Genomic DNA, 14979 nt, shown 5'->3' on the forward strand with positions numbered 1-14979 from the left:
ATGCTTAGATTTTTGTATCAAGTAACGAAAGAAAAAAAAAACACAAAACTCAGTCGATTCCTTTCTTATCTCATTCAAATTGGAACATTGCCTTCTTTTATTTCTTTTTTATTCCATATCCTTTACAAAATAACTATTAAATTTTACTTTAATTAATGTCTTCTTATGCAGTTTAATCTTTTATTAATAGGTTGTGGGACAGAATTCTTTGGTATGACTTGATATGTGCTTCTATAGTCCTCTTTTGTGCCATGATACATTTTAGTGACGCGACACATGACCAATGACATTTTCTTGTGTCACGCGACACGTGGTAAATGACATTTCCTAGTGTGGCGCGACACATTGCAAATGACAGTTCCTAGTGTGACGCGATACATTGCAAATGACATTTCCTAGTGTGACACGACACATGGCCATGTCTGTTAGGGATTCCTCTTATATCCTCAAGTATTCATCATTTTTCTAACTTATATCAATTCTTTACTAAAGACACATATCAAGAAATACCCAAGACTGTCCCACACTGGCCATTCACAAATGCATATCCATCAAAAAATTGGTTTTGTAGACCCATCACCCGTTATATCATGAAATATTTAAAATAAAGCTTTATTTCTTAACATCACCAGATCCTCAAAGCCTTAAAAGTACATCGTCATATGTGAATGACCCTCCTTGTCATAATTTTTGCAAATTCCAATTTAAACTTTTTGTTAAAAATTTTATAAAGGTAGGTGGATTAGGGGATGCTTGAACAAGAAGATTCTTTTACATTCATATTGATCTGATCAAATTTCATTCAATAAGTCATTACTTCTTTAAAATGTATATTTTAAGTATGATTCATTTATAATTTGCCATCGTTCATTCTCTTTCAGCAATTAGACATCCGGAGAACGAACAGCAAGAATAAACAGCAAATCGACCCGCTTTGGTAGCATCCAAGATATATGTATTTATTTAATTAATTTATTGGGGGTCATTTACAGATGACGTCCATCAAAAATGAAGTTTCAGACTCAATCTCAACAATAATCACACTTTTCTTAATCCTTACCCTACTCCATAAATGAGGAACGTCAACAGTAAACAATCTCTTATTGAATTTTGTTTTCAATTTAAATCTCGAAAGCTTGTCTTAAGCCAAAAAGGTAAAAAAAGATTTTAATTTTCAGTAAGAAAATATGTTTTTTTTTAAATTAATTTATTTCTTTTCATTAAAACATGAATATGAACGATTGTAAGTTTATTTAATTTATAATCTAGCAATCACAAAGTGTGCAACGTCTGGAAAATGTGATAACAGTTTAAAAATTTAGGGGAAACCAACTACGATCAACAAAAGAAAATTCAAAATTTTAACGGTTTTTCAAAATTTAAATTGTCTAAATTCAAATTTTTAACGGCTTTTTTCAAAGTTACAACACAAAAATTGTGACTGAATAGTTATTCTGCATACTTTTGCATTTCCATAATCCTAAAAACAGCAATCTATCCTAAAATATTGCATATATGTTGTCATCAGGTTTAGTTTGATATTAAGTATCTTTTACATCAATATAGGTATGGAAATTGTTAGTACCATAAGTAGTTATTGAGTAGGATCTAACACCAAATTTAACAATTATCCTTACAATCTGTTCTTAATGATTAATTACAATACTATTTTTATTTATTTCTTGTTTCTGTTGATGGTAGGAGACTCTCATGTTGAGTGCTGGACATGAAGCTTCTCAGGTTGCACACTTTGTGATAAAATGATAAGTTTTCACCAGAAATGTTTACAATGTATGTATAAGAAAAACTATTAACATCTTTTTTTTTATTTTCTGTTCCTAGTAAACTATACATTAATAATATAAAGCATGTCAATTTTTATTCTACTGACAAATAGTTTATAACTCATTTCTTTATTTTTTTCAATTTTACCAATCAATGCAATTTCTCATTTCATAATTAAAAAATATTTATTTAGAGTATAGGAAGTAGGGCAATAAACAGGATTAAAGCAACTAAAAAAAGAATTAAAATTTTTAAATGCAAATTGATTTAATAAAATTGAAACTTTCAAGCTAGGTGTGAAATTAAGTTGCACTTTTTTTCATCATCAGCAATCAATAAATTTATAATCTAAGATGATTGATGACTGAAATATCACTAATTAATTAAGACAAAAAAAAAGAAGTTTCTGATTTGATTCATTTATATAAATCTTTAATTGTTAATTAAGCTCCATTGCGAGGAAATTAAGTATCAATAACGTGTTATAAGCAATTAAAATGCGATTCGTTCCTATATATTTTAACATAAAACATCACTTAATCTGAATCGCACATAAAACATAAAGACAAAAATTATAAGTTTTTTTTTTTGGTCAATACTTTAAAGTTTTGGGAAGGACATAAAAAAAAAATCATAAAAAGGTTAAAAAAAGGGCGGGAAAAAATGAAATTAATGAACAAAAAGTTAGAAAAATATTTCGAATACAATTGTAAATTCCTTAAAAATAGTAACTAAATTCTCCTCATCTCTCTTGTATTAATCCTTACTTCACGATCTTAAGTATTTTTAGATTCGATTATTATGCTTTACCATTTACCAACATTTTCATATTTGGTGGGTGTTTTTGACCATCATCAATTATCAAGTCTATAAAATTAGAAAAAAATTTAGATGACATATGACAAAACTAATAAATCATAAAGGAAATGAATAAAATTAATAGACGACAAAACAATTCATGATGAAAAGAACATTCACGTGCGTGTAAAGATGTTCCACATAAAGTGTACCAAAATTATTATTCGATTATTGTGGCAAAATACATGGATTTGATGACTAAGAAGCGTGAGTTACAACTTATAAGAGGTGCATCTAAGTCAGTGGTAAACAACCTTAATTGTCCTACGGCACACATTGGTGGTAAGCCATGACCAAAATCGCACACTACATGGCAATTCTAGTGTGCCGCGACATACAGGTTGCCAACCACTGATCTAAGGGAGATTAGTGGTTCGGGCCTTTAAAAGATCCCCCATATACCCCCATCCCCACCTCGTTCTTATTCTAGTTCCTTATAATTACAGTACATATCCCTAATAGTCAATAAGTCATGCTCTCGAGAGTTTGGTTCCCTAATAGACAAAGATACTGCTTTTAGGCATAAAGGCATGCTCTTTGCCTGCAACAGTAATCGAACAGCCTAACATGCAAAGAGTTAGCTTAAAGATATGCTCACTGCCTGCTAGGATTCGTCCTAATTATACTAGATGAGCATGCTCGTGACAGCTTACTAAACTCTCGACAGAACGCTCTTTGCCCAGCTAGGATATCCCATTACAATCCTCGTATACAACCCTAATTAATTCAGCCTATAAACTACTACTAAGTTCAAAAATTCGATAAGTTTGCAAATTAAATAATAATAAAAATTAAAATAGTATTGAGATGCGCGATCTATTGACTAAGAAATCAGAATATTGATTATATCTAGCACACAAGTGTCTAAGGATTGGCTTTTTTCTGATAAAAACTATGTATGTGTGGATAAACAACAATATTTCTTATAATTTGATTTCTTTTTCTTACAGCACTATTAAAAAAGATTTTCATATTTATCTATTAAGTATGGGGGAATAAATTTAATTTACTCAACTCTTCCTTAACGTTTAATATACAATAAAAACTATGAAATAAAACGTTTAAGTCTGTAGTGTCCAAAAACTATCTTTGCTTTGACATTTTAACGCCACAACATTCAGATGCATAAAATATATGTATTTATTTTAGCGATATATAGTCGTAATTCTTTAATCATCATCGGATGGTTCGGCTTTACAATCATGATCTCTTTGTAACTCACCGTGAAGTGAATAACAGAACTTTTTTGTATTATTCCAGTCTTCTTTTAAGCTTAGATTATACATAGAGTAAGAGGGTTCTCCAGTAACTTCTTTTACGATGTTCAGGAATTTAGGTAAGCTTCGCTTGAGATATTCCCCTTCGAGAGAAGTATATGTTTCAAGCAGCATCAAGCCACGGCATCTAAAAAGATATTCATTTAATTTATTCATTGTAATTGAGCATGAAAATGACAAATTAATTTAATGACTTTTGTCAAGGATGTGCCAATAGACATTTTGTCGCTTCCTTGACATTGTAATAATTTTAGAGGAAGTGGTAATCAAATTAGATGTAACAAAATGAATAATTCAGTCAAAATAACTTTAGAGGTTCATTGGCACACCAGAACAACTGATTAAACAAAACAATGTCTAACCTTGGATGACTTGGCTCTTGGTAGATATCCAATTGAAAGTATTGATTGTTAACAAGGAAGCAACGACGTTTCTTGAAAATGGTAAAATGAGCGTCGTCCTTTTGAGCCAACATATTAATGTAATCACGTTGTGTAAGTTGCGTTTTTACTTCAATTGACTGTCCATGAACGTGTGGTCTTCGTGTAGTGTGAATGTAGCTATAACAAAATATAAAACTTTGTTAGATAAGTAAATTGCGTTTTTAAAATTTATAGCTAATTATTGATTATTTTGAGTACTTTATGGAATGTTTGTGACAAATTGAATATAAAAGCATTACCTCCAATGACCATTTTGCCCACGTTTTCTCAAACGTGTCTGAACACGTTGTCCGCTCGTTTGAAGATAATGATGTACGACATTGAAATCTTGAAATGATGGAAATTGTATGTCGCTTAAAGGACCAGATACCAAAAATTTGAGTTTTCTTGATGTACGCAACAGACGATCGCCGGTATCGATGCTGAGCTTTTGACAAACACATTCAATCATACGATTAACTTTTGCATCAAAATCTGTTGAATTATCAATGACATCAAAATATGGATGTCCGATCCATGCAGCTGCTGATTTATAATCCAATTCACGTGCCAAATCGACGCCTTCCGAACGACATGAATGATCCTATATAAAACATTTTTAATGATTATAATAAGCTTGAAATATGATATAAAATATAAAGCTTAACATACTTCTGTCGAATAAAATTCTTCAGCTCCGTTTGCAGCAGATACCATATGCACAATTTGATTATAACGATTGTCTCTCATTTCAATTTCATTCCAACCGTTGGCATTCTTCATACGCTCCCACTTATCAGTATCAATGTAGGCAGACGCATCCATAACTCCACGATCGCAAATAATCTACAAAAATCGTACGATAATAATGACTACTTATGACTTATAACTTGAATAAATTATGTCTTACCAAGCAATTTCTTTTGCATGACTTTGCTAGTTCAAAGTAAGTATTCTCAATCTGAATCATGGTTTTTAGCAGGTTAACTTGGAAGTTGTAAGCTAGATGAGATAAGAGAGCAGATGTAAAATTGATTATTCTGTAATCATTAATTAATAATGTTTGAAATTATCAAACATAAATATTGAATTTTATGACTTAAAATGTAGTGAAAATGCTTATATGTCATTTATTACTGAATGAATCTTTGATGTCGGTTATCAAGCGGTTGTAATATCAATCACAAACAAATCAATGCTCTCTAAATTTTTATTAGCTGTGATTATGATTAAATTATATATAATTAACTTTAATGAGGAATATTCAAATATTAAATTAGAAGCTTGTGGATGTGAAACAAATTGATTTTTTGTGACATGACGTGAAAAATGTGACTTTTTTGGTCAAGGGGCGTTCAACATTTGATTTAATGAACATTTAGCTTTATCTCATGTGAAATTTCTGATCTCAGTAAACATTGAATCATACAAGTTGCTTCCGATTTATTTCATTCCAATTTTGATCAAAGATAGCTTAATTTACATGTTATTTTTAACTTGAGTGCCCCTTGTACTACTCGCAAAAATAATCTTTTTTATCCAATTTCTTTCGACGTAATGAGCGAACAAAAAAAATCTCAAAAAATAAACAAATGAATATAATTAAATTGTTAGATAAACAACTTTCAAAGCTTAAATGATACAGAGATAGATATTCTCTCTCAAGGCATTCTTGTGTAATTTCGCTTTATCGTTTCATTTCTCTTTTGCATTTTTAGATTTTCTGCTTTAGGGGTCGTTCACTAATTAGGTTCGTATTTTCGGAGAGGTCCACAATTATTTAACCAGGGAAAGGATGAGGGGAATCCAATTTGGTAGCCAGGGAAGGGGATGGGGTCTACAATTCTGTATGGAGCCTTTGTTACCAAAGGGGGGATGGTGGTTGGGTCTTTAGCAATTCATTCCTATACGTACCATAACAAGTGAACGTCCCCTTGTCTATACAATTTTTTATCTGCACTCAAAAGCCATTTAGAAATATTTCTTTCAAAAAGCAGATAATTTGTCATTCGAAATGAGGTTTTGCTTATTAAAATGGCTTAAGTCATGCTGACACTTTTATCTATAGACAGTAGTCTATTGATATATTGTGCAATATCGCCTTATTTGTTCCTTTGCTTAGGAATTTAAAAAATAACATTCCATTTATTTATATTGAAAAGTGCATGCTCGATAGGATGTTGATAAAAATATTCAGTGCCAAGGTTGTTTATCTGACTATTAATGGCAAAATAGCTTGATTTTCTCTACTTTTTTTTTGTTGCTGATTTCGTATTGATTTGAGATTTATTTTAATATCAAAATGTGATGAAAGAAATTGGAATGACTTGTTTTATACTTTCTTATATTATTACTACGTCCACGTGTCGATTATAGTTTATCGATTTTCAATTATCGACCGTATTTGTTGCTTTCTTTCAAGTCATTTCAAATGATTTAGTAACTTTTTTTCACATGACATTCAGCAATTTCACGCTCAAGATGATTTGCACGCTTTTCTGCTATTTAATAATCTATAAAAAAATTTGGATACAATTTTGCAAGCTGTTTATTTATCATTGTATCAATGTTGCACAGCTATAAATTAAACGTAAAACAAGTGACAGCGTAAATTTGTACTCGTGCTGTTATTATTTCATAAACAAAACTTTTTAATTAAGAACGCTTTGTGTAAAAAGAATTTTACAATATTGGAATGAAGCCTTATAGGTAGAATAAAGCATAACAATTTGTACATAGTGTCAGTCGAACATTTTTGCGCGCGAACAATAAACCACATAAATAGTGCAAATTTGGTGTGTCGCAACATGTTTCGTGACATGTGAAAGTTGTTGCGACACACTTGAAGGTTGTGGTGACACACTAGTGTGTTGTGAAGCATAAATGGAGAAATCCTGATCTGGATACTAGAGAATAGTGTCTAGACAAGAGTTATGAATGAAAAATTCACCGGTTAAATCAGTATTATGCGCTAGTAGTAAAAGAAAGTCGAGTATCTTGGTGACTATAATGACATAGACTTGTATTTAGGTCGGAGATCAATAATTTGGCAGACATGACTTCGATTCTACCGAAAGTTCTACTTTTTGTAAACATTTAGGTATTCATTGAGTGATGAACACTTCTTTTAGTTCCTATTCCTAACCTACTCTACATAGCTTCACTATAGTATTTACACACATCAATTAAAGAAGGACATCGACATTATCATCCCAATCACATAAATTAAACTTAATTGGCAGTTGCGGAACAAATTCTCATGAAATAATTTATCAACAAAACAAAAAAAAGTATCAATTTAATTGAGAACTAAAGTGAAATTGATTTATAATTTAAATATCATTCAAATATTCAATACTTTTTTACATTGTTAACCAAAGTGAATGTCTAGACAACAGTCAGTAAGTGAAGAGAAATTTGGCTTATAATGCTTACGAAATGTTGTATGCATGGATGAGATTTTGACTGTTTTGTGGGGCAATGAAATGGAGCCGTATAGCCCAACGCGCCTTCCTAAAACACAGGAAGGGACCCCAAACGTTTGGTTCAATTATCACAAGAAGGAGCCGTTCATTCATTACGTAGCTCTTTAAAAAGACGGAGGGTTGGCATCAAAAAATCAATTTTCCGCATTACGCAATAAATGAACAGCCCCTTCCGAGAAATGGAAATTATTTAGCACTTTTAAGTTAATTATCAGGTTCAACTGAAACGTCCGATTGCGTCATCTAATTCTACTAATCAGCAAAAAGTATTAAAGTAGCAATGAAGCGTGAGAAATGTCAAAGAATTCTCGTGATAAGCATAAACGTCATCACATTCGACGTGTAACGACGTTCATATGATCTATAAAATATGAAATATTTTTAAGCCCCGATTTTACGTTGGTTCCTTCACGTCGTTTTGAATGACTATTTATTGATCAAAAGTGTGGCGATTCATAAATTTATTGTGTGACTTTACTGTCGAAAGGTGTTGGCAAATTTTAGCAATGAACAAATCTAAGTAAATCTGGATTTTTTTGTGAAGGCATTGAATGACACAGCCATGGAACGTGTTAATTTCTAATGTAAAGAACAAACTTTGATATACATTTTCTGTAATGCATTTGATACTTAATGGTTAGTTAGTACTAGTTCATGTGTGTAAACAAGATAAGACATCACAATTTCCTGAAGCGTATATACTTCAGTCTTTCACGGATCAGACAGACAAACAGAGACAGGAACTGATTTTCGATTCTAAAAAAGCTCGAAAGATGCATAAAAAAAATATAAAGTTAAATGCGAGGGAATGCGACAGATTAATGAGGTGGAGAACTATTATTAGAGCGTTTATGGCTCAAAAAAAAAGTATATATAAAACAGGCACAGATACAATAATGAACATTCATGAAAATGTATTTGTAGCATTAAAAAAAATTTTTTTTTGGGTTGATGAAAAAGGAAAATTTGGCATTTCCCTTGATATTTTAATTATTTTATTCTTAATTGACAGTGTGTACACAATCACAGTCAGAACGTCCATTTAAAACATTGCTGAAAAATGCTTTATTTTTTTTTTGACTAGAAACACAACAAAACTCACCATCATGCCGCTTTTTATTGACTTCGGCAGCAAGGCAACGAGGACATTTTGCGTTTAAGTCAACACTGTGCACGGGTACACCATCTTTGAAGGATGTGATTTCTAATTTTTCATTGTCATTGTGATCGACTAGAATATTTGTTTATTTTATCACTTATTTAAATAATTAAATTTAAAGGTTTGATTTTTATACATTTTCTTTTGATCTATATTGCTATATATTAGCACTAATGAAAGCTTTTTTGTTTATGGTCAATACCCTAACAGGCAAAGAGACCGCTTCTGTACACTAAAAGCATGCTCTTTGCCAGTTAGGGATACTAAAGCACTGTTTTAAGGATCCATCTATTATATAATGAGATGCACTAATTAACTTACTACATCAATTTATTATGAAGTTCTTTTATGAACTTTTATAGTCATAACTATTTATTTTGTTACCACAAAATGATTATGGAGGATATTGAGAAGTGGAAAATAAAATTTAAAGCAAACAGAGGTTTAGTGTCAGTTACAATAGAATCACGTTACTAACGTACAGGGTGACCATTCTTTTGGATAAAAGTCAGGACTGCAGCAAACAAGACAAGCCAAAGATTGTGCCTATTTTGATAGATTCTATTCAAAATTTGACTTTGCAAAGGTATATTAAGCATATCCTAACTAGCAGAGCTCGAAGTTCACTCAGATTTCGTATGGAGATGTCGACTCTACTCAGATTGTGTATCAAGAAGTTGACTCGACTCCATATGAAATTTGAGTTGACTTAGAGCTCTTCTAACTAGTTTTGGATTCAAAGAACATTTAAGTTGTCCAAAGGAGACGTAAATGAACATATTTTTGAAGGAATTAAGGTCAATTGGATTTTTTGTCTTGAAAACCTGTAGCAAATTGAAAAACTTGGTGCAATTGGCAAAGGGTTTGACCCCAAAAATCCCCCACAGTGTCAAAGTTAGTACAGTAACATTCCAAAAGTATCAAATTTAATTACAGCACATTCACTTCCAAAACATAAGCTTGTCTCAGACATAACTACACAAAATGGACACCCTCCAAAGTCATCAACCTGATTCCTAACCTCAGTCAATTATGTCTAATGAAATAGGATGTCATGAAATTTGGTCCAGACGAAGTCTCGACCATGAAAAAAAGCATCACAACAAAATTTGAGAATGTTTATTTAGAAGATGATCATCATCTGGAGAATGATGATCGTAAAAGTATTTCGGCATGTGTTTACTATCTTAGGAGTGTAATATATACAAATGATGAGACTTAATATCCATAAAGCGTTCCGGTATTATATATATTTTCCGCGACAGTAAAAGAAGAACAATTCTATTGTTTCTGTGTATTTGCATATTCGTTAGTTGAGAAGAGCGACAATAATTGTTTTATAAGTAATTTGAACATATAGAACATGAGCACATCGTCGACTTATAAAGACAACAACCTACGTTGCTATCGGGTATTTGACACGACTTAAATTTATGTCAACAATAAAATGAGAGAGATTTGTGTTTTTGCAGATAATAAGAGGTAGTAATTATAAAGGAACAAATAGAGTCAGATGCTTAAAATCATTTTGTCGATAATTTACTTATTTTTTTGGCACGGAATCAGTGCTGCTTCTTTATACCTTAAAATTCTCTGTGAAAATTCACTTTTCCGGTTAGTTGAAAAGTCATTCTAAAGAAAGAAACAGTCACAAAAAGGCACAACAATTTTGTGTATCATCTGACTCATGGTAGTCAGTCCAATTTCTCTCATTTTAATTAGTTCGTAAATACATCCAATTAAATGATGTAAACAACTTAGTTTAATTTCAATTTATTAATGACAAAATTGCATGATTTATGGACGTAAACCAGCCTGTAATTGCCTGTTGTAAAAAAAACATTCAACTATAAATTAGTTAGTAACAATAAATTAAGGACGGATTATGATGTTTAAAAGGAACTGGATACACAATTATTGTACTGTAAATACTGACATTTATTAATCAACTAAACTGCTCATTTTCAAGTCAATATCGTCACTTAATCTTTTTCTAATCTTAGGAATTTGTTGATTATTGACTTCAAATACTTGACGATAAAATTAAGGTCATTTTGGGAACAATGAAGCGTTTATGCTTATTCCAAGGAAAATATCGCAAACTTTTTTTCACATAGAATTAGACACTGCACGAATTGTTGCCTGTGAAGCCATTCGTATGCATATTCAATTACAATTATATGAGCTTATTTATATTATTAATAGGAAAAATATTTCTAGTTCATATGAATATCGATTAGCTAAGTAGTTAAGTGATACAAGACACCGCCAATAAATCAAATTTCCCAAAAAAATTTATGCCAAAAAATCATATTTCGATATATTCAGTGGTACTTAAACTGTGAGCTATGGGAAATTTCATAATGTTTGAGTAATGTCTCAATATTCGAGAAGCGCAAAGCGACGAACTGTATTTATTGCAGTAAAAATGGATCTAATTCAGCCCACGAGTGGACAAAAAAACCGTAAGATTTAGTGATCAACTTGGCTTTGACTGTTTATAACGTATTTTTGTTCATTTGGGACCGTCAAGGTTCAGTCAGGACAATTTCGCATCTTACAGTTAATACGACCCCTAACAGACTCACCTAAATGAGTGGGCTCATAAGTATAGTCAATCAATTTAAGTGAACATGCTCAATATTGTGAATATACTCATGATCCTTCACGAGCGACACAAATGAAGAAGGCTTCACTAAACCAGCCATATGGACGCCATATTTAAGCAGCTTCCATTTGGTGTTTAAAAGAGATTTAGCAGAGCCTTAGAAGCTCTTTACCGAACTCTTCCTCATTTGTGTCGCTTAAGCTTAGATAATCACACTAAGATTTATTCATTTAATTTTCACTGAATCATGAGACACAAACAGTTCGAGAATCACTGACAAATTCCTACCGTGTGAATGAAACATTACTTAAAGATGTGATTCTTTGCATGACATATTTAGATCACTGACTTTTTGGTGATTCAATATTCTCTAGAAAATAGAAATCACAAGCTATGATGAAACTCATATAAAATATATAGATCATTTCACAACATTTCAAAAAAAAAAGGTATCAAGCATATCGCTATATTCATTCATATTTTTTGCGAAATAAGTATAAATAAGTTGTGTCTATTGAGGATGAACTTGATTGAAATTTTTCTATAGAAACTGAAAAAATAGACTAGAAAATTTTTCATTCAAAACGCTCTTTTTGACAGATGTTATCTAAATAAATTCCTGACTAGACGTCATTCGTGGGTGTGCAAAATGTAAAAACAGAGAGAAGAATTTCAATTTTTAACCGTGAGAAGAATTTTGTAACATTCGGAAGCATGTGATTTTCAATGAAATTTAAAAAGAGAGGATCGTAAAATAATCACGTATGCTTTTTTTTGCAATGAGTGTGTGGGCAGTTTGTTTGTTCCTCTTTTTATTCTTTTCTTTTCATTTCTTTCTTTTATAGCTTGCTACAATCTTAATAGTTTTAGATATTCAATTTATATCCCCGAGTGACATAAATTAAGAAGGCTTTGCTTAACCTCTTTTATTAATATCAAATCAAAGCCGACTCCGTTTGGCGTCTATATGACTACCGAAAATAGGCGGCTTCCATTTGGTGTCAACAAAAGAGGTTCCTTAGTAGCTCTGTGACGGTGCCTTCTTCATTTGTGTAACTCGGGTATATCAATTCTCTCAATTTCTCCCAAATAAGAAAAGAAGAAAATTCACCTTCAGAATTTAGAGCGGATGATGAAACTTTTGATATTCAAAGTATGGTCTATAGCTAGACTGTCTATCGACTCTAGCTTAATCTACCCTGACTTTTACCGGCACAAAGCGTGACTTAATTCATCTTCAACTTTGTAAACATCAAGGGTATTCAAGGATACCTATAGCTGTACTTAAATGCACAACAGTCGATTTTCCCGCCAAAAAGTCATAAAGATAGACAGCCTTTCTATGACCAATATAAAATTCTTAGTTAGTTTTACGAAAGCTACTATTATTTTATGGGGATAAGATAGTATCTTGGGAGATATAAAAAGTAAATGACATGAAAGCATGATTGATTTGTTCGAAATAAGACTTGTTATTATGTACTTTATGAGAAGAAAAAAAAAATCAATAATAAATAATAAAAGCATTACGTTATTTCTGTGTGATTAAGTGTAAATAATGGAAGTATACTCACATTCATCTGGAGTTAAATCATTGAACTTGATGCCGCCACTATTGTAAACAATAAGCATATGACTTAGAGACTTGTTTAGAGCATTAACCCTTTTTAAATATTGCTTACCTTAGAAGAACGCTCGCTGTTTCAGGAACACGATAGACCTAATAGACGGTTACATTTGAATTAGTTGCTTTTTTCTGAGAAATGCTATCTGAAAGTATTACCTTCCATCCGAGATTTTCAAAGAAAGTACATAGACGGGTTTGGCCTGTTGTTTTACCACCACAAGGTCCTACATAGTAAGCAAGAATGAATTAGAATAAATGTTTACGTGCTGAGTCATTCACATATGAAATACGTGCGAGACTGTGTGTCAAATTCATAATTTCTTTGTGACAGAACAAAGAAAGGATTTTGGAATCGAAAATTCTAATTTTTTTGATGAGCATCATTTACGGACGATTCCTAAACAATAATATTTATTACGCGTAATAAACAGAAACAATGCTCTATACTGAGATAAGGATGGTGTATTCATTTCCGAATGAGTGTCTTTCATGTGTAACTACAATGTCTGTAGATTAAATAATAATAATATACTCATGAAACTGGGTATTTCCAGAGAAAGACAGAATGAATACTCATCTATTTTCATATATTAATATGCGAGAATATTTTGAGACATTGAAATTAAGTCTTTTAAAATTATGTAAGCACTATCACGAATTTTTTACGACGCAATAAGAATGGTGAGCTACGCGTTTAGTCGAAAAAAAATGATATCAAACTTTATTTGATTTATTTACAAGATATGCCTCTTATCTAAATATTCTTAACAAAAATATCATTTTTTTAACGCGAATCAATTGAAAATATTGTATAATCTAATAAATATTAATACTTTTATAAATGTGATAGTAGGTCGATTTGCTGGCTACACATCAGCAAAATAAATTGCAATATATTAAGTAAAAATTGAAAGCACATGGGTGATGTGAGCAAATTGAAAAATTTTTCATTGTCACACAAAAATAAAAACAGTCAAATAAGAATTGAGAGAAATTTCATTATAAAGAAGCAAGGAGTATGTCTAAAAATAAAATGACTCAGAAACCGCGTGATTTTCATTTTTTTTGGGAAAATTCTCTTTAAAATATCATTTAATGACTTACCTCCGGTCAATACAAGTTTGTAGACACGATGTTGATCCATTAAATTATCGGTAGGTTTCATTTGAACAATTTAATAAAATTGAGGTATAATCACAATAAACAAAAAACAGAACTTGACTTTTAGAATCAGGAAAATTAAATTTTTCACAAACTTTTTTTCAAAGAATTTTTTTTGTCGCTGTTAATTTTTTTTTTCTAATAACAAACAAAAAGCTTCGTCGATGGCAATAAACTGAAAATTACACAATTGATTTCTGGATTCCAATGGTGTTAACAATCTGCACGATGGCACTTTCGGGAAATATTTATCAAATTAACTTTTTTAAATTCATTTTTTCTAATTTTGGTTTGAAAATATTCACGGAGCCCAAAAAAAAAATTGATGTACAAACTCTCTGAGAAAAAAATGTGAAATGATAATTTGTAAAGTTTTTCTCATACATTTATAGCGAAACAAACATCCGATGGAAAGATGCAAAATGTTCAAATAATTCCTGGTCGTTACATTTATTTTGCTATTTTTTAAATGCTTGCTTTAATTTCTATAAATTTATCTCACGTGACAAGTCAAAGTGGTTACTTTGATCAAATTTTAAATTTTAACGACATTTTTTGAATTTAAAAGGTAACTGTGATGATGTTTTTTGAATTTTT

General features: G+C 31.1%; 1 protein-coding gene across 2 annotated transcripts; it reads right to left on the reverse strand.

The window, feature by feature from the left end:
• Positions 1 to 57: 57 nt before the first annotated feature.
• Positions 58 to 14733, reverse strand: Ttd14 (TRPL translocation defect 14). Of its 2 annotated transcripts, XM_070638738.1 has the most exons (11): positions 14326 to 14733; positions 13378 to 13445; positions 13277 to 13314; positions 13169 to 13206; positions 8930 to 9058; positions 5253 to 5344; positions 5015 to 5188; positions 4603 to 4946; positions 4283 to 4480; positions 3866 to 4047; positions 58 to 2652 (listed from the first exon to the last, which is right to left on the reverse strand). In XM_070638738.1, exons 1-11 carry the CDS (start codon positions 14384 to 14386, stop codon positions 2585 to 2587), a joined length of 1392 nt encoding a protein of 463 aa, XP_070494839.1. In that variant the 5' UTR covers positions 14387 to 14733; the 3' UTR covers positions 58 to 2584. The 2 variants fall into 2 exon arrangements, with proteins under 2 accessions (XP_070494839.1, XP_070494840.1); XM_070638739.1 differs by lacking the exon at positions 8930 to 9058.
• Positions 14734 to 14979: the final 246 nt, after the last annotated feature.

The sequence above is a fragment of the Chironomus tepperi genome, unplaced genomic scaffold (assembly GCF_022539635.2).
Source record: "Chironomus tepperi strain 1889 unplaced genomic scaffold, CSIRO-AGI_Ctep_v1 contig_176, whole genome shotgun sequence".
NCBI lineage: Eukaryota > Metazoa > Arthropoda > Insecta > Diptera > Chironomidae > Chironomus > Chironomus tepperi.

Bases quoted from the DNA above. Each gene is read 5' to 3' on its own strand.
- Ttd14 (XM_070638738.1), bottom strand. From the start codon at position 14,386: ATGAAACCTACCGATAATTTAATGGATCAACATCGTGTCTACAAACTT. The intron at 4,481-4,602 runs GTAATGCTTTTA...ATTTTGTTATAG, and splicing joins GGGCAAAATGGTCATTGGAG to CTACATTCACACTACACGAA. The intron at 2,653-3,865 runs GTGAGTTACAAA...CTAATTTTATAG, and splicing joins GTTCTGTTATTCACTTCACG to ACTTGATAATTGATGATGGT.